Source organism: Salminus brasiliensis, chromosome 25, assembly GCF_030463535.1.
Source record: "Salminus brasiliensis chromosome 25, fSalBra1.hap2, whole genome shotgun sequence".
Classification (NCBI taxonomy): Eukaryota; Metazoa; Chordata; class Actinopteri; order Characiformes; family Bryconidae; genus Salminus; species Salminus brasiliensis.
The window spans coordinates 330,643-358,606 of NC_132902.1; the positions used below are offsets into that span (position 1 = coordinate 330,643).

The 27,964-nt window shown below is 46.9% G+C and overlaps 1 protein-coding gene across 1 annotated transcript in view; it reads left to right on the top strand.

Annotated features, from left to right (window-relative positions):
- Positions 1 to 27,964, top strand: part of lrp1ba (low density lipoprotein receptor-related protein 1Ba) — a 161,464-nt gene that overhangs the window by 97,257 nt on the left and 36,243 nt on the right. Inside the window, 17 exon segments of the mRNA XM_072670858.1 lie at positions 84 to 213; positions 2,545 to 2,671; positions 3,648 to 3,799; positions 4,961 to 5,085; positions 6,084 to 6,455; positions 11,423 to 11,612; positions 15,540 to 15,744; positions 18,771 to 18,963; positions 19,322 to 19,447; positions 20,627 to 20,755; positions 22,378 to 22,497; positions 22,764 to 22,877; positions 24,046 to 24,201; positions 24,532 to 24,654; positions 26,136 to 26,255; positions 26,523 to 26,651; positions 27,624 to 27,746. Coding sequence (XP_072526959.1) covers positions 84 to 213; positions 2,545 to 2,671; positions 3,648 to 3,799; positions 4,961 to 5,085; positions 6,084 to 6,455; positions 11,423 to 11,612; positions 15,540 to 15,744; positions 18,771 to 18,963; positions 19,322 to 19,447; positions 20,627 to 20,755; positions 22,378 to 22,497; positions 22,764 to 22,877; positions 24,046 to 24,201; positions 24,532 to 24,654; positions 26,136 to 26,255; positions 26,523 to 26,651; positions 27,624 to 27,746 — 2,634 coding nt within the window.

Genomic DNA, 27,964 nt, shown 5'->3' on the forward strand with positions numbered 1-27,964 from the left:
TGATGGTTGGTCAGGAGTTAAAGTTTGACCAAATAAACAAACAAACAAACAAACAAACAAACTGCTTCTTCATTCCTCTGAAGGTAACCTCTACTGGACGGATCACGGCCTGGACCTCATCGAGGTCTCTCGGCTGAACGGGGAGTTTCGGACCGTGGTCATATCTGAAGGACTCGATCAACCCCGAGCTATTGCTGTTCACCCGCTCAAAGGGTATGTTCTGTTATTCTCCCTAGCAACATCCTAGGATACCATGGCAACCACCCTGCAAAACCTTGGCAACCAGCAAGCCCTAGCAACAACTAGAGATCGCATTGACTTGGGATACCACCTATCAACCCCCTAGTAACCACTTAGAGCACCACGGAAACAAGCAAGCAACACCCTAGCAACCCCTAGAAATCCCATTGACATAGGATACCATAACAACCAGATTGCAACACACTGGCAAAATCTCAGCAACTGCCTGGGACACCATAGCAAAATTACAGCCCCCTAGCAACCACTTGGAGCGGCATAGAAACAAGCAAGCAACACCCAAGAATCCACAAGAGATCCCATCAACGTTGGATACTATAGCAGCCACCTAGCAACACTCTAGCAACCCCTAGCAACCACTAGAGAATACAATAGCAACCACCTAGCAACATTACAGCAACCACTAGAGGTCCAATCAACCTTGGGTACCATAGCAGCCACCTAGCAGCACTCTAGCATCCACTAGAGGGCCAACCTATCTTGGAGACACTTGCAACACTTTAGCAAGATCTTAACAATTACTTGGGAAACCCTAGCAACCAACTCACAATAGCAACTACCTAGCAGCACTCTAGCAATCACTTAGCAACAACTAGAAATCCCTTCATCTATGGCTTTATATTCAGAAGCAGCCACTTCGCAACAAACATTCTAGCAACCAACCCGAGATAGCAACCACCTAGCAACACCCAAGTAACCAACTGAAATACCACAGCAACCACCTAGCAACACCATAGCAACGAATCTGGAATTGCTTCAGCTGACTCTGCATTTCCCTGAGGACGTGGTTCTGTCTGGTCCATTACGTAGCTGTGTGTTAGTTATGTCCTTTGAACTGTGGACCCGGGTGGAGGGTTCCCGGGACAGTGGAGCAGAAGGACAGTAGTAGCTGCAGTAGTAGCTCGTGGTTCTCTGAGGCTAGCCTGAATGCTTCAGTATGCGTACATACACTCACGCTCACCCAGCCGGGTCTCGTCTCTTTTATCAGGAGGGTCTACGCTCCCGCCGGCGTCTCAGGCTCACAATGAAGAGCTAGCAAGTTCTAAACGGCCGAGGCCGAGGCCGAGGCTTCTCCGAGTCTTTTTTCCCCGCAGGCGGCCAAAGGTCAGTCCCAGAACCCTCCGTCTGGGAAATTAATTACACTCATCCGAGAAAGATTCTCTTTATGACACGTTACATTTTACCACATGAAAGATAAGTGTCCCCGGCGGGAAAAGGGCCTTTCATTAAATACGCATTTCTCCCGGCCTTTCTTTGTCTTGCTGAGTATTAATTCATGCCGAAGGTTCGTGATTAAACATTAGCTGGGAAGATCAGTACGAGACTGTGATGCTCAGTCTGGTTTATGAAGTGGCTCTGTCTGCCGTGCGAGTGATCTCCGATTGTACGCTATGGTTAGGGTCCCCGAGACGATGAGACGCAAACCTGCCGTCAACACAGACCGATGGAAGCGTGGAGTCCCACAAGGTTCTGGTTTAGGACCTTTTCAGTTCTCCTTATGTGTGCGTATGCGTGTTACCTTTGAGTTACAGCTAAGTCACCTGGCTCAATATGGTTCGAATACTGGATTACTGATCCACAAGGTTGTGGGTTCGATGCCCACGTCCGGTAGACTGCCACCGCTCCGGGGGATATGCGAAGAGCACATCTGAATGCTGGGCTGTCGATAACAGGGTTGTGGGTTCTATACCTGCCAGGGCTGCCACTGTTCAGCCCTTGAGCAAGCACCTTAATCCTCTCTACCCCAGGAGTGCCAACTTTGATCACAGGGTTGTGGGTTCAATACCTAAGTTTAGCTTACCCTTAACCATGTCTGTCCATACCAGGCTGGGATATGCAAAGAGGAAATCACTGGGTGTACGTCTGTGTTTAGAGGGCTGGGTTATTGATCACAGGGTTGTAGGTTTGATGCCCGTGTCTGCTAAGATACCACTTAAGATACCTCCCTGCTCCAGGAAAGCCATATCATGGCTGGCACTGCCCCTGGCTTTCTAAGCCGCACTATGCAGAGATCAAGACCCCAAGATTTGGGGTGGTGGTGGCTCAGCAGGGTTATTCATCGCAGGGTTGTGGGTTTGTTACCCATGTTGGCTAAGCTGCCACTGTTGCACCCTTGAGCAAGGCCAAAGAAAACAGTAGATGGTAAGGTGGAGGAGTTGATGTAGTTCTCCGGTGTGTTTTGTTGAAGCCTGGACAGTACAGAGGAGCCCAGCTGGGAGGTTTTGAAGGAAATAAGGCTGATTAGAGGTGGATGTTGTTTAACCTTTTGATGCTTCTCCTACACAGGTTCCTCGTCTGGACAGAATGGGGCCAAGCCCCAAGAATCAGCAGGTCCCGACTGGACGGCTCAGAGCAAACAGTCCTCGCTGACTCTGGGATATCCTGGCCCAGTGGAATCTCCATAGACTACCAGGTCTGCTTCTTTCTGTATCTTGGAAATAAAAGGTGGAAACGTTGAAACCTGGAGATCTAACATCCCGAAGAGCTCAGGCCACCTTCCCTGCAAAGTAGATAGTTTAGCTAGTCATGCTGACCACCATCATGACCACCATCACGACCAAGCTAGTTCAAGCTTCGTTCCACCCCATGTACCACATGTGATGCGAATGACAATAAAGTCTCCTTGAATCCTTGAATCCTTGAAGCTAGTTGGCCAACATGACCAGTGTGACCAAGCTGGTGAATCATGCTAGTCCATAACTTTGATCGTCCACCGGTTACTAAGTTACCAAGCTCAACCATTTGGTCATTTTGGACAAAGTAGGACTGCTGGTTGAGCAGCTAAGTCATACTAGTTATGCTAATAATGTTGGTTGACCAGCTTCTTCATGAGGGTCAACCAGCTTGGTCACGCTAGTCCATAAGTTTGATCATCCACCAGTTTGACCCAAAGCTCAACCACCTTGGTCATACCAGTCATCCTGGTCATTTTGGTCAAAGTAGTGGTCAAAGTCATTATAGTTATGCTATAACTAGGTCAACCAGCTAGGTCATGTTGGTCATGCTAGTCAACCAGCTTGGTCATACTAGCCATGCTGATCATGCTGGTGAAACTAATAATGCTGGTTGACCATCTGACCATGCGAGTTGTCCAGCTTTGTGATGGTCAAACTAGTAATATTAGTCAACCAGCTGGATCGTGTTGGTCATACTGCTCAACCTGCTAGGTCAGGCTGGTCAAACCAATAACATACCGGTCAACCAGCTTAGACGTCTGGAGCTGGCCTAGATGAACTTCGGGAGGTTAACGTCCCGAAATGGTGCAGCTAGACTGATCTGTGGTCAGCTGCAGGACGTTAGCGGCCGGTAATGCTCTGTATTGTTAACACACTGCGCTGATAAAGGTAACGCCATCCTCTCCTGACGTTAGCTTTCAAATTGCATTTCAGGAAAACAAATTATACTGGTGCGACGCTCGCACGGACAAGATCGAGCGGATCAGCCTGGAGAGCGGTGCGGAGCGGGAGATTGTGCTGTCAGCTGGTGGAGCCGATATGTTTTCCGTGGCCGTCTTCGGCTCTTACCTCTACTGGGCTGACAGGTAATTTATTTTTTCCATAAACGTTACAGTCTCCTCAAACGGCTGCCTGGGAAAAGTGCTGCCCTCTCTCTGCATCAGGGATTATCCAGCTTTCACACAAGGTCACTTTACGAACACTCCAGCAGCCCTCGTCTGTGTGTGGATCTCTTAGAGCTCAATGTCATCACACGGGTGGGTGATCTCACCTTATGCTGTGCCGTATGTCTGCGTGGCTCCAACCCCTTCAGATCAGCCACCAGCACGTAAAGCGGCTCTGATCGCTAAGAGCTTTGAGGTCTGAGAGGTATTAGGCCAACTAGCCAACTCCAGTTTGGTACTGTAAACCATGGTTATAGACTAATATCTCCTATTCTAGTGTATAGGAGTGTTTATTGAGGTGTTTATGGACTAATATCTCCTATTCTAGTGTATAGGAGTGTTTATTGAGGTGTTTATAGACTAATATCTCTATTCTAGTGTATAGGAGTGTTTATTGAGGTGTTTATAGACTAATATCTCCTATTCTAGTGTATAGGAGTGTTTATTGAGGTGTTTATAGACTAATATCTCCTATTCTAGTGTATAGGAGTGTTTATTGAGGTGTTTATAGACTAATATCTCCTATTCTAGTGTATAGGAGTGCTTATTGAGGTGTTTATAGACTAATATCTCCTATTCTAGTGTATAGGAGTGCTTACTGAGGTGTTTATAGACTAATATCTCTATTCTAGTGTAAAGGAGTGTTTATTGAGGTGTTTATAGACTAATATCTGCTATTCTAGTGTATAGGAGTGTTTATTGAGGTGTTTATGGACTAATATCTCCTATTCTAGTGTATAGGAGTGTTTATTGAGGTGTGTATAGACTAATATCTCCTATTCTAGTGTATAGGAGTGTTTATTGAGGTGTTTATGGACTAATATCTCCTATTCTAGTGTATAGGAGTGTTTTATGAGGTGTGTATGGACTAATATATCCTATTCTAGTGTATAGGAGTGTTTATTGAGGTGTTTATGGACTAATATCTCCTATTCTAGTGTATAGGAGTGTTTATTAAGGTGTTTATGGACTGATATCCCATTTCACCTGGTGTTCCTGACCTTGTTTGTTGGGACTTTATGCTTTAACGTGATTTTAGAGTGTAATTAGTATATTAATTCGATTGCGTGTTGTGTTCTGCAGGAACTACGCTAATGGCTCCATTCGCCGTGGCTCCAAAAACGACGCCTCGGACGCCGTGACGGTCAGGAGCGGCCTGGGACTGAACCTGAGAGACGTTAAAGTGTTTAACCGAGACCGGGAGAAAGGTTGAGGTTTCACCTAATGCCTTCATTTCCTTTTTTTCTGCCTCCAAGCCGTTTTCTCACACTGATAGATGACCCCCCTACTGAAGTCCACGCCAACACTCATTTATCAAACGCCATCAAACTATACAAAAACGGTGATAAAAATATGATACGTCACGCTCCGGTGAGATTTATCAAACGGTGTGCAAATTTCACCTGAGTGTGGGGTGGCTGGGGAACGTGCTATGATTAATGATCACACTCACACACACTTCTTACTGTTTAGGGTAAAAAAAAAGAGGAAAGAACAGCGTCTCTGATGATTTGTGGCCTGTACTTAATCTTCTTATTCAGACTCGCTGCATTTCAACACGACAACAAGAAAACAACGACACCACACTCTGCTAAATTAGATCCTGCCGGCGGCTCGAATTTCTGATGATTAACTAGAAAATGTTCATTAAACCTGACACAGAGTGCTGTGAAATCACTTCCACCCCCGGCCACTTTATTAGAAACCCATACCTAGTGCTTCATCACTGGCCACTTTATCAGAAACACTTATCTAGGGCTTCCATTCACTGCCCAGTTTACTACAAACACCTACCTTGTGCTACATCAATGGCCACTTTATTAGAAACGCCTACTCTTGTGCTTCATCGCTGGCCACTTTATCAGAAACACCTACTCTTGTGCTGCTTCATCAATGGCCACTTTATCAGAAACGCCTACTCTTGTGCTACTTTATCACTGGCCACTTTATCAGAAACGCCTACTCTTGTGCTACTTTATCACTGGCCACTTTATCAGAAACACCTACTCTTGTGCTGCTTCATCACTGGCCACTTTATTAGAAACACCTACTCTTGTGCTGCTTCATCACTGGCCACTTTATCAGAAACACCTACTCTTGTGCTTCATCACTGGCCACTTTATTAGAAACACCTACTCTTGTGCTTCATCACTGGCCACTTTATTAGAAACACCTCCCTAACCCCGCCCCCCCCTCTCTCTCTCAGGCACTAACCCGTGTGGGCGGGGTAACGGAGGCTGCCAGCAGCTCTGCTTTCATCTGGGAGAGAACAGGAAGTCCTGCTCGTGTGCCCACGGTTACCTGGCCCCGGACGGCCTCCGCTGCCGCCCGTACGAAGGCTACCTGCTCTACTCAGAGCGGACCACCCTGAGGACCGCCCCCCTGTGGGAGCAAAATAACCGAAACGCACCCATCAGGCCCTACGAAAACCCCGCCTACTTTAAGAACATCATCGCTTTGGCCTTCGACTACCGGCAGGGAACCGGCGGGACCAACCGCATCTTCTACAGCGACGCCCACTTCTCCAACATTCAGCTGATCAACGACAACTGGAGCGGGCGGCAGGTCCTGGCTGAAGGTGAGAATTTACATATAATTATCATTTAGACATACAGAGTTACTCCACACCACATTAATTAAGGTGTAAGAGACTACCCTTTAATCTTAATTTACATGTATATAGTAAGAAAGAATAAACTTACGTATATAAATGTGTATATATATATATAAGTATTTTTAAATTAATGTATATATATATTTATATATACACATTTTATATAAATAAATATACATGTATATAAAGTGTATATAAACTGTATGTATAATCGTATGATGTTTATATAGTTATACATATATATAGATGTATTTGGATTTTTTAATTATATATATTAATATATACACATTACACACACACACACATATATATATATATATATATATATATATAAATAATGTATTTAAATCTATGTATATGAGATATATATATATATATATATATATATATATATATATATATATATATATATATATATACTATTTGGAGCACAGCTTTGAAGTTTCGCCTGGTTATGTGAATTTACCTGAGGGATTTTGCAGGAAGTCTGGGGCGTGGACTGACCCGCCCCCTGTCTACATCAAACAGGATCTGTATTATTTAATATCTAAACATCGTATTTGAGTCCTGGGACCCGCAGCCGGGCTGCAGGTGAAGGGCGGTGCGCGAGGGAGAGTGCAGTTTCCTGGAGTGATCAGGTGATTTGTCTGGGTGGGGTGATGTATCACGCCATAACCCTGTCAGGATTACAGCGCTGCACTCTTAATCAACAGGCGATTAACCCGGCGAGCGGCGGGCTGCCAGCTGTGGCGAGGCCTGATGGATGGGCTGAGGGACGCCGGAGTATCAGTCAAATGAAAGCGCACACACACACACACACACACACACACACACACACACAGCAGTTCACTCATAACCCCTCCCTCTCCCTACTTATCTACACACTTTATAAGTGTGTGTGGACGTACTGGACTGCTGTAGAGTGAGTGGGTGGGGCCAAACTGCTGTAGAGTGAGTGGGTGGGGCCAAACTGCTGTAGGCTGAATGGGTGGGGCCAAACTGCTGTAGGCTGAATGGGTGGGGCCAAACTGCTGTAGGCTGAATGAGTCGGACATTTCCCTCCAATTTCTGAGCTTCGTTTGACAAGTTTGCTCTGTTCAGTCAGGCTGAACTCGACCAGTCCTGTCAGGACTGACACGCTGCGAGACGGGCCGGGCCGGGCCGAGCCCCCGCTCTCTGCTCCCTCTAACGAGCTCTGAAGCCCACTTCGAGCGTCTGAGTGGAACAAAAACACCCAGAATTCATTTCTACGCTACATTCTCTGACCCCTCTTGATCACTTCCAGTTAAACACACTTAGGCATTCAAGACTTGCATATGTAAATGAGCTCTGTTCTGACTGGCTGTCCAGTTTTCTTGCTCATTCAGTCGAAGAGAGCACAGATTTCACGCTAACAAGCTAATATGCTAAGCATGAGCTAAGACACAAACCCCGAACTATCATACTAACTGTGGATTAGCATGCTAACCCTGAGCTAACTAACGCACAAACATGCTAATTGTGAGCTAATGTGCTAACCACAGACTAACATGCTAATTATGAGCTGGTAAACATGAGCTAACATGTTAGCAAACATGCTAACAATGAACTACTGCGCTAATTGTGAGAAAACTCACCAGACACTTGGGCGGAGCGTGAGCTAGGTGGGTTTCAGGTGGGTGTGGGCCCTCCTTAATCTCACATGGATCCCATCTAGGCCCCCTATGCAGTGTACAGCCCAGATGGGGCCCATTTTTAACCCCTCCTGGTCCCATCTCTGATCCTGGTGGTCGTCCATATGTGGGGCCGACTTGGAACCCAAGGACCCAAACCGTAAGCATTAGCACTAGCATTACTGGTGGAGCTGTGGATCCGGGTGGAGCTGTAGTCTGGGATTTAGTGGATTTGCTGGAGCTGCCGGAGAGTCAGATATACTGGGGTGTTCAGTCTGATTACCGTTGAAGAACGTCCACTATGCTCACCATGTTTGAGCGATTACTACGCTATCTGATCCGGACTCGACCAATACGAAGCTCAGTGTTGACCTGGACTCAGCTACTACAATCTCTTGGTCTTGACTCGGACTTGATTCCTTCAAAGTCTTGGTCTTGACTCGGACTTGATTCCTTCAAAGTCTTGGTCTTGACTCGGACTTGATTCCTTCAAAGTCTTGGTCTTGACTCGGACTTGATTCCTTCAAAGTCTTGGTCTTGACTCGGACTTGATTCCTTCAAAGTTTTGGTCTTGACTCGGACTTGATTCCTTCAAAGTTTTGGTCTTGACTCGGACCTGATTCCTTCAAAGTCTTGGTCTGGACTTGATTCCTTCAAAGTCTTGGTCTTGACTCGGACTTGATTCCTCCAAAGTCTTGGACTTGACTCGGACTTGATTCCTTCAAAGTCTTGGTCTTGACTCAGATTTGATTCCTCCAAAGTCTTGGTCTTGACTCAGATTTGATTCCTCCAAAGTCTTGGTCTTGACTCAGATTTGATTCCTCCAAAGTCTTGGTCTTGACTCAGATTTGATTCCTTCAAAGTCTTGGTCTTGACTCAGATTTGATTCCTTCAAAGTCTTGGTCTTGACTCAGATTTGATTCCTCCAAAGTCTTGGTCTTGACTCAGATTTGATTCCTCCAAAGTCTTGGTCTTGACTCAGATTTGATTCCTCCAAAGTCTTGGTCTTGACTCAGATTTGATTCCTTCAAAGTCTTGGTCTTGACTCAGATTTGATTCCTTCAAAGTCTTGGTCTTGACTCAGATTTGATTCCTCCAAAGTCTTGGTCTTGACTCAGATTTGATTCCTTCAAAGTCTTGGTCTGGACTCAGATTTGATTCCTTCAGTCATCTGATGTGTTCTGAGGCACTGGAGACCTGCTGAGACCTCTGGGTAACAGTGGAGGAGGTTATTGAACATTGCTGTATTTGATTGTACGGTGTTTAATCAGGTCGTCTGTGACAGTGTTAAACTGCACGGCTGGATTACTGATGTAATGCTGGGGGGGAGCTGCCTCACTGCCTCTATATCAGAGCTGAGAGCAGTTTGATCATCAGACCCTCTCTCTCTCTCGCTGAGTGTGTGTGTGTGTGTGTGTGTGTGTGTGTGTGTGTGTGTGTGTGTGTGTTTGTTTGGGGGGGGGCGCTCTGGAGCGTGCAGCATCACGTTGTTCATTTCAGCTCACAGCTGGACGCCGTGCCTCCTGCCCAGCCTCGTTACGCTCAATCCCATCATCCCTCACCACCCCTCTGTTCCCCTCTCTGCCACTTTCATCAGCCCTCACACCAGGAGCTACAGCTGGATCTCCACACACACACACACACACACACACACACACACACTGAATACACACACACACACACACACACACACACACACTGAATACACACTGAATACACACACACACACACACACTGAATACACACCACACACACGTTTACTATACGCTGTCCTGCGGCTTCTATCTTCAGCTGCTTGGGTTTCATACTGGAGAATGACATCATACTACCCCAGCTACCTCAGCTTCCTCAACTACCCTAGCTTCCTCAGCTACCTCAGCTTCCTCAGCTACCTCAGCTTCCTCAGCTACCTCAACTACCCTAGCTTCCTCAGCTACCTCAGCTTCCTCAACTACCCTAGCTTCCTCAGCTACCTCAGCTTCCTCAGCTACCTCAACTACCCTAGCTTCCTCAGCTACCTCAGCTTCCTCAGCTACCTCAACTACCTCAACTACCCTAGCTACCCCAACTACCTCAGCTTCCTCAACTACCTCAGCTTCCTCAACTACCTCAGCTTCCTCAACTACCCTAGCTACCCCAACTACCTCGGTTACCTCAACTACCCTAGCTACCCCAACTACCTCAGCTTCCTCAACTACCTCAGCTACCTCGACTATTCCACCTACTTCAGCTACCTCAATTACCTCGCCTACCTCAGTTGCCTCGACTACCTCAACTACCTTAACCACTCAGGTACCCTAGCTACTTCAGCTATTTCACCTACCTTAGCTACCTCAACTATCTCTCTTACCTCAGCTACATCATTGGCTACATCAACTACCTCAGTTACCTCAACTACCTTAACTACCCCAGCTACCTCAACTACCTCAGCTACCTCAACTATTTCGCCTACTTCGGCTACCTCGATAATCTCGCCTACCTCAGTTACCTCGGCTACCTCAGCTACCTACCTTAACCTTAACTACCTTAACCACTCAGGTACCCTAGCTACTTCAGCTATTTCACCTATCTCAGCTACCTCAACTATCTCTCTTACCTCAGCTATTTCGGCTACGCCAACTACCTCAACTACTCAGGTATCTCAGCTACTTCAGCTATCTCACCTACCTCAGTTACCTCAGCTAACTCAACTATCTCTCCTATCTAAGCCGTCTTAACTACTCAACTACCCCAACTACCTCCGCTACCTCAACTACTTAACTACCTCAGCTATTTTAGCTACTTCAGCTACCTCAACTACCCCAGCTCCGTAGCTACCTCAGCTACCCCACCAACTCAGCTGCCTCAGCTACAGGGTGATATTATGGTCTGTCTGTTGTTGTTCTGAGCAGCAGTTTGAGCAGGTAAACATCCTGACAGCCAGATCAGCAGGTGGATGAGCTCTGCCTCACTGCCTCACGCTGTAGCTGCTGTATCACTATCGGCAGGCGTGTCGATTGGGGGAGGAGTTTTATCGACTGAATTCAGTAAAGCTGTGACCTTTATGACCTTTACTCACAACCTGTCACTCTCACAGCCACACCTCGCCTCCGCTGAGCTTCTGCATCCTGATGACTCCGTTTCATCTTGTTTCTGTATTAAGTTCTGCAAATATTAAAAAAAAATGTTTAATAACCTGAACATTATTATAAAACATATATAATATAATTATTATTATTGTTGCCATGGTTATTAGACTGCTGGCGGGTGTAACGGAGCTCTGTGCTGGGTTGTGTGCAGATGTTGGCTCAGTGGAGGGTTTGGCGTACCACCGCGGCTGGGATGCGCTCTACTGGACGAGTTCCACCACAGCCACCGTCACACGGCACAGTGTGGACCAGAGCCGACCGGGAGCGTTCCACCTGGACACGGTTCTCCGCATGGCCGAGGATGACCACCCGCACGTCCTCGCTCTGGACGAGTGCCAAAAGTGAGAGTCTAAAGATTTACTGGATACAGTGTCATGTGAAAAAATAGAGCCACACTATGCACTATGAATTATTCGGTATTTACTGTGGCTTTCCGTATCCACTATGAATTGCTAAGTATATACTTTAAATGATTCAGTATCCACTATGAATTATTCGGTATCCACTATGAATTATTCGGTATCCACTATGAATTATATGGTTTACACTATGATTTTTTTCAGTATCCACTGTGGCTTTCCGTATCCATTATGAACTGCTAAGTATATACTTTAAATGATTCGGTATCCACTATGAATTATTCGGTATCCACTATGATTATTTGGTATCCACTATGAATTATTTGGTATCCACTATGATTTATTCCGTATCCACTATGAACTGCTAAGTACATACTTTAAATGATTCGGTATCCACTATGAATTATTCGGTATCCACTATGATTTATTTGGTATCCACTATGAATTATTTGGTATCCACTATGATTTATTCCGTATCCACTATGAACTGCTAAGTACATACTTTAAATGATTCGGTATCCACTATGAATTATTCGGTATCCACTATGATTTATTTGGTATCCACTATGATTTATTTGGTATCCACTATGATTTATTCCATATCCACTATGAACTGCTAAGTACATACTTTAAATGATTCGGTATCCACTATGATTATTTGGTATCCACCATGAATTATACGGTTTACACTTTGAATTTATTTATTTATAAAACTCATTACTGAGTGAAGAAGGAGGAGCTGTATGTTGGTATGTGCTCTATATAACCCTCTACTAGTTCTACCCTTCAGACCACATTACAGTTTCCCCATCTCGCTCGCTCTTTCTCTCTCTCTCGCTCGCTCTCTCGCTCTTTCTCTCTCTCGCTCTTTCTCTCTCTCGCTCTTTCTCTCACTCTCTCACTCTCTCTCTCACTCTCTCACTCTCTCACTCTCTCACTCTCTCACTCTCTCACTCACTCTCTCTCTCTCACTCTCTCACTCTCTCTCTCACTCTCTCTCTCACTCTCTCTCTCACTCTCTCTCTCACTCTCTCTCTCACTCTCTCTCTCTCTCTCTCACTCTCTCTCTCACTCTCTCACTCTCTCTCTCACTCTCTCTCACTCTCTCTCACTCTCACTCTCACTCTCACTCTCTCTGGCTCGAGAGCATAAACGTCCTCCACATTACCGGCGTCTGAAATCGTAGTTTTGAAATATGTCTCTCGCAGAGGTCAATTAAGAAAGAGATCCACTAATTACAGCACAGTAATTAGATTCCTCACCACATGCGGAGCCTTCATTTCTCATCAGCCAATCCAGCGCTTAATTCACAGCGCTGTGACCCGCGAGGACGAGGAGTCCAACCCTCTTCAGATCCGCTGCCCGTGTGACCCCCCGCGAGACCCCCCACGAGAGCTGCACACTTCATTAAAGGCTCTTCTTTAGATATGGGATTTTTTCCTGACGCCGAGTTCTGCTCCTGCTTCTTCTTCTGATTTGGCGATTTGGCCTTAGGTACCACAGCAACCACTTGGCCACACCTGAGCTACCACCTGGAATACCATAGTAACTGCCTAGCAGCCACCTAGCTACACCATAGCAACCACTAAACAAATGTCTAAAATACTACAGCAATCATCTTTCCTCAAGTGTAGCACTCATCTAGTATCAACTTAGCAACACCATAGCAACCGCCTGGGATACCATCGCGACCACCTAGCAACCACTTAGCAAAACCAGTGCAACCACGTAGCAAGACTATAGCAATTGCCTAGCAAACACTTAGGAACACCATAGTAACCACCTAGCATACCACAGCAACCACTTAGCAAAACCATAGCAAACATCTATCAGCCACTTGGCAACACCATAGCAACCAGCTAGCAACACCCTAGAAGAACCACCTGGGATACCATCGTGGCCACCTAGCAATCACTTAGCAACACTACAACAATCGTCTAGAAACCACTTAGGAACACCATAGTAACCATCTAGCATACCACAGTAATGAACCACTTAGCAACACCATAGCAGCCACCTGGGATGCCAAAGCAACCACCTAGCAACTGCCTGGTAGTGGGAACCGCTGTAGCTGAGCAGCCACAGCCTGCGGTTGATGGATCATAGCGCTAATTATCTTGAGCTGTTAGCGCAGCTGGAGTTTAGCCCTGCTCAGTTGTCTGTCCACGCTTAGCCCAGCATTACGTTTCATCAGAGAGAGCGAGAGCGAGGGGGTGGGGGGGGCGGTCCCTGTGGACCGGTTTGCTGTGTCATCCACTGACAGCATTAATAAGGCTAGCACGCTAGTCTGTTAGCTAGCCTGTCAGTTCAGGGGGCTGCTAGAATCACGACTAGCTCTCGCACCGTCTCGCTGGTGTCTGACACTCGGAGGTGGCGTTCACACACCACCCTAACACACTTTCGGATTTCCATTTCAGGATGAAGCAAGTCAGGACAATGCTAGCTGAGGCGAGGCTAACGGAAACGAGGCCTTTTCATCTGTCAGGGGCCTCAGTGTGGGGCCCTGTACTGTACCGTTCTGGTACCTCACAACCTCCCTTCACCCCTGATCGGACTTTTGGGGTACCCCCGCTCAAACAGGGGCATGTTAGCGCAACCACCTAGCAACACCATAGCAACCACCTATCAACCACTTAGCAACACCATAGCTAAAAGCTAGCGACACCATAGAAGCACCACCTGGAATACTATAGGGGCTAAACTGCTGTAGGCAGAATGGGCGGGGCTAAACTGACATAAACATTGTGGATGGGTGGAGCTAAACTGCTGTAGGCTGAATGAGTGGACCTAAGCTGCTATAGGCTGTATGGGTGGACCTTAGATACTATAGGCTGAATGGGTGGACCTAAGATGCTATAGGCTGAATGGGTGGAGCTAAGCTGCTGTAGGCTGAATGGGTGGAGCCAAATTTCTGTAGGCTGAATGGGTGGAGCCAAATTTCTGTAGGCTGAATGAGTGGACCTAAGCTGCTATAGGCTGAATGGGTGGAGCTAAGATGCTATAGGCTGAATGGGTGGAACCAAATTTCTGTAGGCTGAATGAGTGGACCTAAGCTGCTATAGGCTGAATGGGTGGAGCTAAGCTGCTGTAGGCTGAATAGGTGGAGCTAAGATGCATTAAGCTGAACGGGTGGCGCTAAACTGCTATAGGCTGAATGAGTGAAACTAAGATACTGTAGGCTGAATGGGTGGAGCTTAGATACTATAGGCTGAATGGGTGGCGCTAAACTGCTATAGGCTGAATGAGTGAAACTAAGATACTGTAGGCTGAATGGGTGGAGCTAAGCTACTATAGGCTGAATGGGTGGACCTTAGATACTATAGGCTGAATGGGTGGAGCTAAGCTACTGTAGGCTGAATGGGTGGACCTTAGATACTATAGGCTGAATGGGTGGAGCTAAGCTACTGTAGGCTGAAGGGGGGAGCTAAGCTGCTGTAGGCTGAATGGGTGGAGCTAAGCTGTGGAGTTCAGAGTCTTTTATAATAAAGACTATGAAGAACATTAGATTCTCCATCATTTCTCCTCTAAAACCAACTCAGATCTGAACACACTTCAAAGCTTCTCGCCGTTATTTTGATATTTTGTATTCTGGCATTGAGCTGAAGGTAATAAGAGGTTGCGTTAGCACTTAGCCGCGGCCCCGGATCCATTACAGCGCTTTCCTCTATTGTGCTTCTAAACCCTCGGCTCCTTTTAACAGCGTGGATGTGTGAAAGCACCTTTAGAAAAGACGAGAGATGTTTAGAGCTCCTCAGAGTGTATTCCGAACCGCCAGCGCTGAGAAACTAGCGCGGCCGCAATGCTAAAGCTGCGGAGATTGAGATATCGGCTCCGGCAGATCAGGCTTGCGTTATTGTGTTGGCATAATGAAACGGGATGTGTGCTTCCCCCCCATCTCTTCTTTCCCAGCCTGATGTTTTGGACCAACTGGAACGAGAGAAGGCCGGGCATCCTGAGAGCGACCCTTTCAGGAAGGAACGTCCGGCTCGTCGTTAGCGAGCGCATCCTCACGCCTAATGGACTCACCATTGACCACCGAGCCGAGAAGCTGTACTTCTCGGACGGCAGCCTGGGCTCGCTGGAGAGATGTGATTATGACGGGTCGCACCGATACGTGAGTATCCGGAGCTGTTCTGATCTACTTAGGATACCATAGCAACCACCAGGGCAGCACCCAAGCCACCATGCATACATTACACCACAGCAAGCCCCTAGCCCCAACAGCATAGCATCCACATAGCAACACTCTAGAATCAAACTGAGGGACCATTGTGTCCACCTAGCAACACTTTAGCATCAACCTGGGGAACCACAGCAACCACCACTGTATCACCCAAGCAACCATCATATACACCATAGCAACCACCAAGCAACATTCTAACTTCCACTCGTGGTATGATTGCAACCACCATCACAAATGCAACAGCAACTATCTAGCAACAGCCTAGCATCCACCTAGGGGTACCACTGCAACCACCTAGCAAAACTCTTATCAACCTGGGGAACCACAGCAACCACCATGGCAGCACCCAAGCCACCATACATATAGTACACCATAGCAAGCAAGCACCTAGCAACAGCATTGCATCCACCGAGCAACACTCCATCAACCTGGGGAACCACAGCAACCACCATTGTGGCACCCAGGCCACCATCACATATGCAACAAGAACCATCTAGCAATATCCTAGCATCACATTTGAGGAACCATAACAGCTATCATAGCAGCACCCAAACCAGCATCACGTACACCATAGCAACAACCTAGAAACACTCTTAACGTCCACCTGGAAAACCACAGCAACCATCACATACACCACATCAATCACCTAGCAACATTCTAACTTCCACTCGTGGTATTATCGCAGCCACCGTAGCAGCACCCAAGCTACCATCACAAATGCAGCAACCAACCATCTAGCAACACCCTAGCATCCACCTAGCAACCACTCAGCAGCACCCTAGCAACCACCACTACCACAGATAGCAGACCAATCAGTAACTTTTCTTTGATTTCTTATATAGTATAAACTTATATATATTGACACATCTTTTTCTACCACCTAGCAACACCCTAGCAACCACCACACATATCAGCTGCCCCTTGTGGTCAAAGCTGATATAATATGGATATGAATATGGATGGCAGCTCCCCCCGAACGGCCGGTAATGGATCCTGCCGTGCTAATGAAACAACCTGCCATCTTCCCAATTAAAACGTGAGAATGGTTCTGGGGGGAGGAGACCCCCGAGGCCGGTGGGGTGGGTGTTATTGTGAGGTGAGATCCTGGCAGTCTGATCAGGCCTGCAGGTCCTCGGGACCACCTGTTGTTCTGCGCAGTTTGAGAAGAACAGACTCAGTCAGAGTGGGCTCGGTTCTAGATAACCTTAAGCACTCAAGACGCCGGAACCTCTGAAAGCTCCCTCACAGGAAGGGTCGCTCAGTGCCGTTCGGCCGCTGGTGATGGGAGTGTCTCGGGGCGAGCGAGGGTAACGCTGCTGTACGCAGGTGTGAGGACGATGTGGAGAAATGACGCCAACATCTGTCACCCGGCCGCCATGACAACAACACAGCTGCACGAACGCTGCCCCCTTTCATCCTCAGCCTTAACACACACACACACACACACACACACACACACACACACTCAGACATTTATAACTGAGCAGGATAAAGACTTGAGTGGAGTGTCTGCTCAACATGTCCATCATCCTGATCGAGAGAGAGAGACAGAGAGAGAGAAGACAAAATGAGAAACGATGAGTGTGTGTGTGTGTGTGTATAGGCTTGTGTGTGCCAGAGGTGCACAAAGACAGGGAAACACCCCCCTAGTGTGTGTGTGTGTGTGTGTGTGTGTGTGTGTATTTGCAGAGAGGAGCTAAATCTTTTATAATGTGGTTAGTAATGAAAGATGCAGTGTGTGTGTGTGTGTGACAGAGTGTTGCTGGTGACAGTCTGAGTAACACACACGCTTGGTGTTTTATCACACACTCTCCCCCGCAGCGTGTCTCTGGCCGCTGAGCCTGTGCCGGACGCTCACTCCCGGTGTCCTAATGGTAGCGCTGGTCCAGCGCGGCGGTCACTCTCAGCCCTGTTTTATTCATCCCGGCGTCTGAACAGCAGGACTCCACTCTCATCCATTAAACACTCCAGAGTCTGAATTAATAAAGCCTGAAAAAGTGCAAGATACCATCAATTATACACACCAGCAGAACCAGCAGAAACCAGTACACACCAGCAGAAACCAGTACACACCAGCACAAACCAGGAGAAACCAGTACAAACCAGGAGAAACCAGGAGAAACCAGTACAAACCAGTACACACCAGCAGAAACCAGTACAAACCAGTACACACCAGCAGAACCAGGAGAAACCAGTACACACCAGCAGAGCCAGGAGAAACCAGTACACACCAGCAGAGCCAGCAGAAACCAGTACACACCAGTACACACCAGCAGAAACCAGTACACACCAGTACACACCAGGAGAAACCAGCAGAGCCAGCAGAAACCAGTACACACCAGTACACACCAGTACACACCAGCAGAAACCAGTACACACCAGTACACACCAGGAGAAACCAGCAGAGCCAGCAGAAACCAGTACACACCAGTACACACCAGTACACACCAGCAGAAACCAGTACACACCAGTACACACCAGGAGAAACCAGCAGAGCCAGCAGAAACCAGTACACACCAGTACACACCAGGAGAAACCAGCAGAGCCAGCAGAAACCAGTACACACCAGTACACACCAGGAGAAACCAGCAGAGCCAGCAGAAACCAGCACAAACCAGCACATGGTTCTAGATAGAACCATGATAATTCAAAGAACTCAATGAGAGCACAGCCGGAACGCCACGGGTGTCTGCCAGCCGCTGCACCAGAGCCAGGTACCCGGCACCTTCCTCCGAGCGCGTTGGTTACCCGGTGGCGGTGGCGGTGGCTGGTTGCGCATTTGTCGGAGGAGGCGCGTCAGTCCTCGCCCTGCCAGCGTCAGGGGCATTAGATGTGGTAGGGGAGAGGACGACCGAGGGGGTCGGGTACACGGAATAAATAAACGAATGAATGAATTGATTCATTAATTAATCAAAATGTTTGTTTATTCTGCTCGTTTCGGTTGGTTCTCTGGGCAGGTGGTGCTGAAGGCGGGTCCCGGGACGTTTTTCGGGCTGGCGGTGTACGGAGAGTTCCTGTTCTGGTCAGATTGGGAGCAGCGCGCAGTGATGCGTAGCGATAAGCTCACCGGAGCGGACCTGACGATCCTGAGAGCAGACAGTCCCCAGCAGCCCATGGGCATCACCGCCGTGGCCAACGACACACACAGCTGTGAGTCACACACACACACACACTCCTCCTCAAGCAGGGGTTACGCGTGTGTGTGTGTGTGTGTACAGTGTGAGACCTTTGGTGTTAAATCAACAATTGGACCATATGTTTCACACCACGCCAGTACATAAATACATAAATGGACAAAAGTATTGGGACATTCAGAGTTTCTCCTGCTTCTGTTGGAGTAACTGTCTCTACACACTCTTCACACCTCAGTTTACATCACAGGGTTTACATTGCTGGGACAAGGTTGTCATGCTTGTAGTCATGGCAACACCAGAGACAGCTGTGATTGGTGGAGCACGGTTTTACCCTTCCCGTTTGGGTTCTGAAGGTTCTGCTGTGTTCTGTGTAGGTGAGCTGTCCCCCTGCAGTGTGAATAACGGAGGCTGCCAGGACCTCTGCCTGTTGACCCCGAGGGGCACAGTGACCTGCAGCTGTCGGGGCGAGCGGATACTACTGGATGATAACAGATGTGTATGTAAGTCCTGTACTCTCTCTCTCTCTCTCTCTCTGTCTCTGTCTCTCTCGATAGTTGCCGTGGTGTCCCAGCTGGTTGCTAGGGTGATAGTTTCCAGTTGAAATGGAGCAGTATTAAGGCAGGAGATCGTGATTTGCTCAGGTATCCTGGGGGCTGCTAGGGTGTTGCTACATAGCTCCAGTGCCAATTGGTGGGGTGTTATCTTCCATTACTTGTTAGCTACATTAGCCTCATAGCCCCAGTGCTAAAGCTAAAGTAGTGCAAGTGTATGTGTGTAAGGAACAGTGAAGAGCAGTGAAGAGCAGTGAAGAGTGCTGTTCTGGTGAAGATGAACAACATCTGAACTTCATAAAGAAGCCTTTTATTCTCTACTTGTCTCTCTCTCTCTCTCTGTCTGTCTGTCTCTCTCTTTCTCTCTGTCTCTCTCTCTCTCTCTCTCTGTCTCTCGCTCTCTGTCTCTCGCTCTCTGTCTCTCGCTCTCTGTCTCTCGCTCTCTGTCCTACCTGTTGTTGTTGCTGGGCGTCTCTCTTCTAGCTGAGATTGCGGAGCAGAAACACTGAGCTCTGTATCGGCGGCTGTCTGGAGGCCACGCTGTGAGCGAGGCTATAAATATGAATGCTTTGTGTGTGTGTGTGTGTGTGTGTGTGTGTGTGTGTAAGAGGTTTAAAGCCGCGGGCTGTAAGAGGAGCGCAGGAAATGAGCAGGTGTTCAGGGTAGCAGGGCAGTGGCAGGACGTGACTGGAGAGGACTTAACAGGGTGATGATGTCACCAGTTAAGGAGAACTTCTCTGGTGATGTGGGATGTTACTAGATAATGTTACAGGCTGATGTTACAGGGGGGTGTGGGATGTTACTAGATAATGTTACAGAGTGATGTGGGATGTTACTAGATAATGTTACAGGGGGATGTGGGATGTTACTAGATAATGTTACAGGGTGATGATGTTACAGGGTGATGTGGGATGTTGCGAGATGATGTTACAGGGTGATGTGGGATGTTGCGAGATGATGTTACAGGGTGATGTGGGATGTTGTTAGATGATGTTACAGGGTGATGTGTAATATTTGTAATATACAAAGCAGTGTAATTATTAAAATGAGTTTATACAGTAGTTAGCGTCAGGTGCTCTGGGCTGTCGCTCACCCTCTCTGAACCGTCCTTCTCTTCTCCTGCGGCAGCGGCGAACTCCTCCTGCAACGCGCACCTGGAGTTCGAGTGTGGAAACGGAGGGTGTATCGACTACCAGATGACGTGCGATGGCGTCCCGCACTGCAAAGACAGATCCGACGAGAAGAGGCAGTACTGCGGTGAGGGCCGGCGGCACTGACAGACTGCTGAATATCCTGCATTAGTTACTGAATAATTCATAGTAGCTACTGACTCATAAACAGTTTGTAATAATACAGTTCTTAATGTATACGTGAATAATTAGTATAGAGCACGCTCTGTGGTTAAAGCCACTCCGGTGCTCCGGTAAGTTCGGCCTGTAGAGTATCTCAGAGAGTGAAGGAGAGGGAGCAGTGGTAATGTAGTCTGGACTCCTCGGTGTGAGGTGTTGTCGTACGGCTGGTTTTATTTCGCCTCAGAGGAAACAGATTTGCGTTTTTGATCCCAGTCTTTTAAACCCGCGGTGTCTCAACCTCACAAAGCTCACAGCGGCTTTAAAAAGCGCCCCCTGCAGCGAGGCCTGCAGTTCCTGGCTCCCGCTTGCGGCTCGTAGTCAGAGACAATAGCCCGAGAGTCTTCATAATGCGAACATCTGTTTCTGGAAGCCGCTGTCTGCCGTTCCTCGGGCCAGGAAATGCCCGCGGCGTCCTGCTGGATTCCACTTCCTCCCGTCATTAATAATGCATGAGGAAACCTTCCCCTGCCCTTTTCCGCCGCTTCCAATCCAGCGTTCCGGCTCTGCTACAGCGCTCCCGACCCACCTGCATTCCAAATTTCCGTTTCCACAGTTTCTGTTCGGAGAAGAAGATGAAGCTCAGAGTAGCTCAGTTTTTCAACCATCACACTGTGGGGGTCTGGATGAGGGGCCACACTTCAGTTCCTCAGTCTAAGAACATCAGATCTCATACAGTAGTCTCTGAGTGGGTACTGCATAATTCACAGAGGATACTCAATAAGTCCTTGTAGTTACTGAATGTTTCATAGCAGATCCGGTCTAATTCATAATGGATATTGTTTACTTTATTGTGTATACTGAATGATTTATAGAGGATATTGTGCAATTCATAGTATTTAATGAATGTTTAATATTAGATATTAAATATTTCATAGTGTATACTGAGCAACTCATAGTGGATACTGAATGGCTTAGAATAAACAAACAAATTCATAGTGGATATTTAATAATTCATAGTTATAGATATTACATACTTTACAGTATGAAGAAGAATTTATAGAGTATACTGACTAATTTACATTAGATACTGAAAAAATTCATAGTGGATACTGAATAACTCATAGGGAATACATAAATTACATTAGATACTGAATAATTTACAATAGATGCTGGATAATTCATACTGGATACTGAATAATTCATACTGGATACTGAATAATTCATAGTTGATACATAATACATTACATTAGATATTGAATAACTTACAGTAGATGCTGGATAACTCATACTGGATACTGAATAATTCATAGTGGATACATAATACATTACATTAGATACTGAATAATTTACAGTAGATGCTGGATAATTCATACTGGATACTGAATAATTCATACTGGATACTGAATAATTCATAGTGGATGCTGGAGAATTCATAGTGGATGCTGGAGAATTCATAGTGGATGCACATGTCTAGAATTTGATTCTGCAGGTTTATGTGAAGGTGGTTCAGGCTGAGTTGGATGTAGTTAATAAGACATGAAAGGCTGCTGATGAAGGTTCTATGAGGCTCTTCCTGTTTCTCCACAGAGAACCGTAACTGTAGGGATGGTTATAAACCCTGTTATAACCAGCGCTGTGTGTCCAACTCTCGCTTCTGTGACGGGGTGGACGACTGTGGCGATAATTCGGATGAAGTCTACTGCAATCGTGAGTACCTGCATACATGTGTGAATAAATTAGCCCCACCCATTCAGCTTACAGCAGTTTAGCCCCACCCATTCAGCTTACAGCAGTGCCAGGTGTCCAGCGTGTGGGTCCAGATCTGTAGAAATGGGCCGGACATGTCTGGGCTGATTGGCTTCAGTTGGGTTTCGCTTTAGTGCGGTGGTCAGATGCAGTACATTAGCGGTCAGGGAACTTTGCTGTTCTGTTGTGGTTCTAGATGGTTCTACTGATCTGTTGATTGTTCTCAGGCTCTTCGTGCTCGGCTGTGCAGCGGCGCTGTGCGGACGGTGTGTGTGTCCCACAGGCAGCCTGGTGCAATCAAATCATCGACTGTGCCGACGCTTCTGATGAGAAGAACTGCAGTAAGATCAACTAGTGTGTGTGTGTGTGTGTGTGAGAGAGATATATATATATGTATATATTTATTTATTATTACATATACATACTTACATATACAGTATATAAATCAAATGGGATATATTATCACTACATATAGATACTTACATATATATATATATAATACATATGGTGCATATTATTACTACATATAGATACTTACATATATATAATACATATGGTGTATATTATTACTACATATAGATACTTACATATATATATAATACATATGGTGTATAGTATTACTACATATAGATACTTACATATATATAATACATATGGTGTATATTATTACTACATATAGATACTTACATATATATAATACATATGGTGTATATTATTACTACATATAGATACTTATATATATATAATACATATGGTGTATATTATTACTACATATAGATACTTATATATATATAATACATATGGTGTATATTATTACTACATATAGATACTTATATATATAATACATATGGGATATATTATTACTACATATAGATACTTATATATATAATACATATGGGATATATTATTACTACATATAGATACTTATATATATATAATACATATGGTGTATATTATTACTACATATAGATACTTACATATATATATAATACATATGGTGTATAGTATTACTACATATAGATACTTACATATATATAATACATATGGTGTATATTATTACTACATATAGATACTTACATATATATAATACATATGGTGTATATTATTACTACATATAGATACTTATATATATATAATACATATGGTGTATATTATTACTACATATAGATACTTATATATATATAATACATATGGTGTATATTATTACTACATATAGATACTTATATATATAATACATATGGGATATATTATTACTACATATAGATACTTATATATATAATACATATGGGATATATTATTACTACATATAGATACTTATATATATAATACATATGGGATATATTATTACTACATATAGATATATATACATATGAGTGTGTCTCTTCATGCGTCTCGTCCACTTTTTCCTGTGTTTAGATAATGTGGACTGTGTGGATTACCGCAGGCAGTGTGTGTGTGTCTCTGATCCCCGCTGTTTTGTGTGTGTGTGTGTGTGTGTGTGTGTTTTAGGTAATGTGGACTGTGTGGATTACCACCGGCTGGGCGTGCGTGTGCGCGGCGGCGTTTTCCTCAGGTGTAACTCCACCTCCCTGTGTGTTCTCCCTCACTGGCTGTGCGACGGAGCCAACGACTGCGGCGATTCCTCTGATGAGGCGCGGTGCCGCGGTGCGCTCTGCTTTCTGCCTTTGTTTTTGTTTACCCCTCCTGCGCTGGTTTGTTGCCGTGTTTGTCTTCCAGGCCCCATTCCGGGACAGAGCGGCGTTCTGAAGAACAGCGTGGAGCAGACGTGGATTTGTGTGCGTTTGGCACGCGGGCTGAATGCTTCCCGCCTTATTAAAGATGCAGATCCGGCAGCTCCGGCTGAATCCGGCTGCTCTGCTGCACGCTGTGAAGACAGAACGTCCCGCGTCCCCGTGGCATTCGTCCACTCTGTGTTCTTCAAATGTCCCCGAGCGCCTCCGACTGACCCCGTTTTATTTCCCTGACCTCTTTCAGCCTCTAAAGCTCAGGCATGTGCGGACGGCCACTTCGCATGTCCCAGCGGTCACTGCATCTCCACCCGCTGGCTGTGTGACGGGCAGAAGGACTGTGAGGACGGAGCGGACGAGCTCCAGTGTGGTGAGCTATGACTCTCTCCGTGATGGACTGCTAGAGTCTGATTGTTTGGTGATCGCTTTGAAACAAAAGACAAAAATGGAGATACAAGGTTTTCGCGGGACAGCGACGATATGCATGTAACAGACACCACTTCCTCCAGATCCTCCATAAACTCTTTCAAAAAGACTTTCCTGACCCTTCCTCTGCTGTCTGATCTCCTCGATCCCGCTCATCTAGAGCTCATGGCCTCGGTAAGTCTCCCGGCAGAGCTGACCAGCTCACGGATCCACATGAGCACCAGATCAGCAGAATCTAGGAGAGGACGTTTCAAGTAAAGTATTCGGACGCATTCGGCCCCCCAACTGCTCACTGCTTTGGATCGCTCCGGGAATCCGAACCTTTCGGCACAGCGGAAAAAACAAAGAATCAGAACCGAATCAGGCCTAAAACAGACGATGGTCCGATCTCCATCCACTGGACCTGGTCGGGACATGACTAATCTGAATGAGTTGCTTGTTTCTAAAACGTGTCCATATGTTTGTGGACGCCCCTTTTAGTGAAAATGCATTCAGCTACTTGTGCGGATGTGCAAATGCACACACACAGCTGGTCTAGTCCCTGTAGAGAAGAAGTACTGCCAATAGAATAGGACCCTCTGGAGCAGATCAGCATCATGACCCTATTGGCTCCATGCTGCCTAATACCAGGCGTGGGCTAGAGGGGTATAAAGCCCCCCAGCATTGAGGAGCTGTGAAGCAGTGGAGGAACTCCATCTAGTACTTTTGGATGGGATGATGAGGTGAGGTGGGACAGTCACTCCAACAAAAGCAGGGTCAGCTCTGAATAAATCATTTTAGTGACCTGGATGATCTAAAATCACCTCCTCCACCTCCTCCTCCTCGTTCTTCTCCAGTCATCATGCAGTGCGGTATTCTGCTCCTTACCCAGATGAAGTCATGTGTGAGTAACGCCGGCCTCCTTTAAGTGTGTTTATACGGACGTTTGGGAGATGAATGACAGGCAAATGAAAGAGTCGGAGCGAGGGATTGGAGTTATGGGCTCTGAGGGCCTGTTTGTTTCCCAGGGCTGCATTAGAAGGGCTTGAGTGACAGATCTGTATATCATCACTGTCAGATCAAAAACCTCATAACTCCATTTCTATTGGTCTTTTTTTATTATTATTTGCACCGTTTGAAAACTCCAGCAATCTCATGACGAATTGACCAGCAGATCGCTTTGGAGGTCCAGACAGTGAGAGGACAGCTCCTCGTCGCTGAAAGCTCCTCACCGAGGGGCCGGTGTGTTTATCGGCTTCTGATTGACGGGCCCAGCCCCGCCCACACCTGTACGCTCCACTGCTTTAGGCTGAGCGGAGGCTTTTAGCTCAGATCTGTCCATTATACCGGGCAGTTTCTGACCGCAAAGATATTAGCGGGGTGGCGGAGACACCACTCCCACTCACAAACACAAGCTCTCTCTCTCTCTCTCTCTCTGTCCTCCAGACTCGTCCTGTCTGTGGAATCAGTTCTCCTGCTCCAGGACCAGATGTATCTCTCGGCAGTGGGTGTGTGACGGGGAGGACGACTGCGGCGACGGGGCTGACGAGGACCCCGAGATCTGTGGTACGGCTTTCCTTTCTTTCCCGTTGGACTATGGAGACCCTGCTGGCGAGACTGAGGGGGGGGGGTGATTCATTCTGCCACTCCGAGTCATCCCAAAAATATTGGATGAAGCGCCGTTATTAGCATTGGATGGCACGGTGACCTTAGGATCATGTGATCACAGCTGCTCCAGTGTATTGCATTGTGTTGGTCAGTTCTTATATACTCTCTCTCTCTCTCCCTCTCTCTCTCTCTCTCTCTCTGTCTCTGTCTGTCTCTCTGTCTCAGACTCGGTGACATGTGCTGCAGGGTTGTTTGGCTGTGCTGGTTCATATGGGTGTGTGTCGCAGCAGTGGCTGTGTGACGGGGACAGAGACTGTCCTGATGGCAGTGATGAGCTCGAAGCAGCTGGCTGTGGTAATGCCTGCTAACATCCTGCAGATACACAAACACACATCCCTTCAGCTCGTACTAGAGAAGCATGATTTATTCACTACTGACGCCGCCTGTGAGGCTTCACTACTGACGCCGCCTGTGAGGCTTCACTACTGACGCCGCCTGTGAGGCTTCACTACTGACGCCGCCTGTGAGGCTTCACTACTGACGCCGCCTGTGAGGCTACAGTACTAACAGTGCCTGTGAGGCTTCACTACTGACGCCGCCTGAGGCTTCACTACTGACGCCGCCTGTGAGGCTTCACTACTGACGCCGCCTGTGAGGCTACAGTACTGACGCCGCCTGTGAGGCTTCACTACTGACGCCGCCTGTGAGGCTACAGTACTAACAGTGCCTGTGAGGTTTCACTACTGACGCCGCCTGTGAGGCTTCACTACTGACGCCGCCTGTGAGGCTTCACTACTGACGCCGCCTGTGAGGCTACGGTACTAACAGTGCCTATGAGGCTTCACTACTAACGTTGCCTATACGGCTACAGTACTGATGCCCCCTATGAGGCTACAGGACTGATGCCGCCTGTGAGGCTACAGGACTGATGCCGCCTGTGAGGCTTCACTACTAACAGTGCCTATGAGGCTTCACTACTAACAGTGCCTATGAGGCTACAGTACTGATGCCCCCTATGAGGCTACAGGACTGACGCCGTCTATGAGGCTACAGGACTGACGCCGCCTATGAGGCTACAGGACTGACGCCGCCTATGAGGCTACATTGCACTGCTGAGACTGCCTGTAAGGCCATACCACAGATGCTGCCTATAAGGCTACACTACTGACTGAAGGCTCCACACCCGCCACCGTCTTCATATTGGTCTGTACCAGTCCATACTGGTCTGTAGTTACTGGTTCATCCATCACTGGAAAAACACACCTGGGTTTATTCACACTCCTCGTCCCCTTCAGTCTTCCTAACCCTGTCTCTCGCCTCCATCAGCTCCAAACCACACCTGTTCAGAGGGCTCCTTCCAGTGTGGGAACCAGCTCTGCATCCCACAAAGTTTTGTGTGTGACCACGATGACGACTGTGGCGACGCTTCCGACGAGTCTCCTGAATGCAGTGAGTGTTTTGAAATTTATTTTTATTGGTGCTCATTTCATTTCTGCTGGTCACCATGACGATCACTGTTCATTCACTCCGCCGTTGCTCCTCGGTTATTGTGCTTATTATCAGAATGACTCACGTAATGAGATTCTCTGCAGTGGAAGAGGAAGAGCTTCTGCTGTCGCTCTGCTTTCAGGAAAACAGACAGTCTGTAATCTGTAATGACTGCAGTG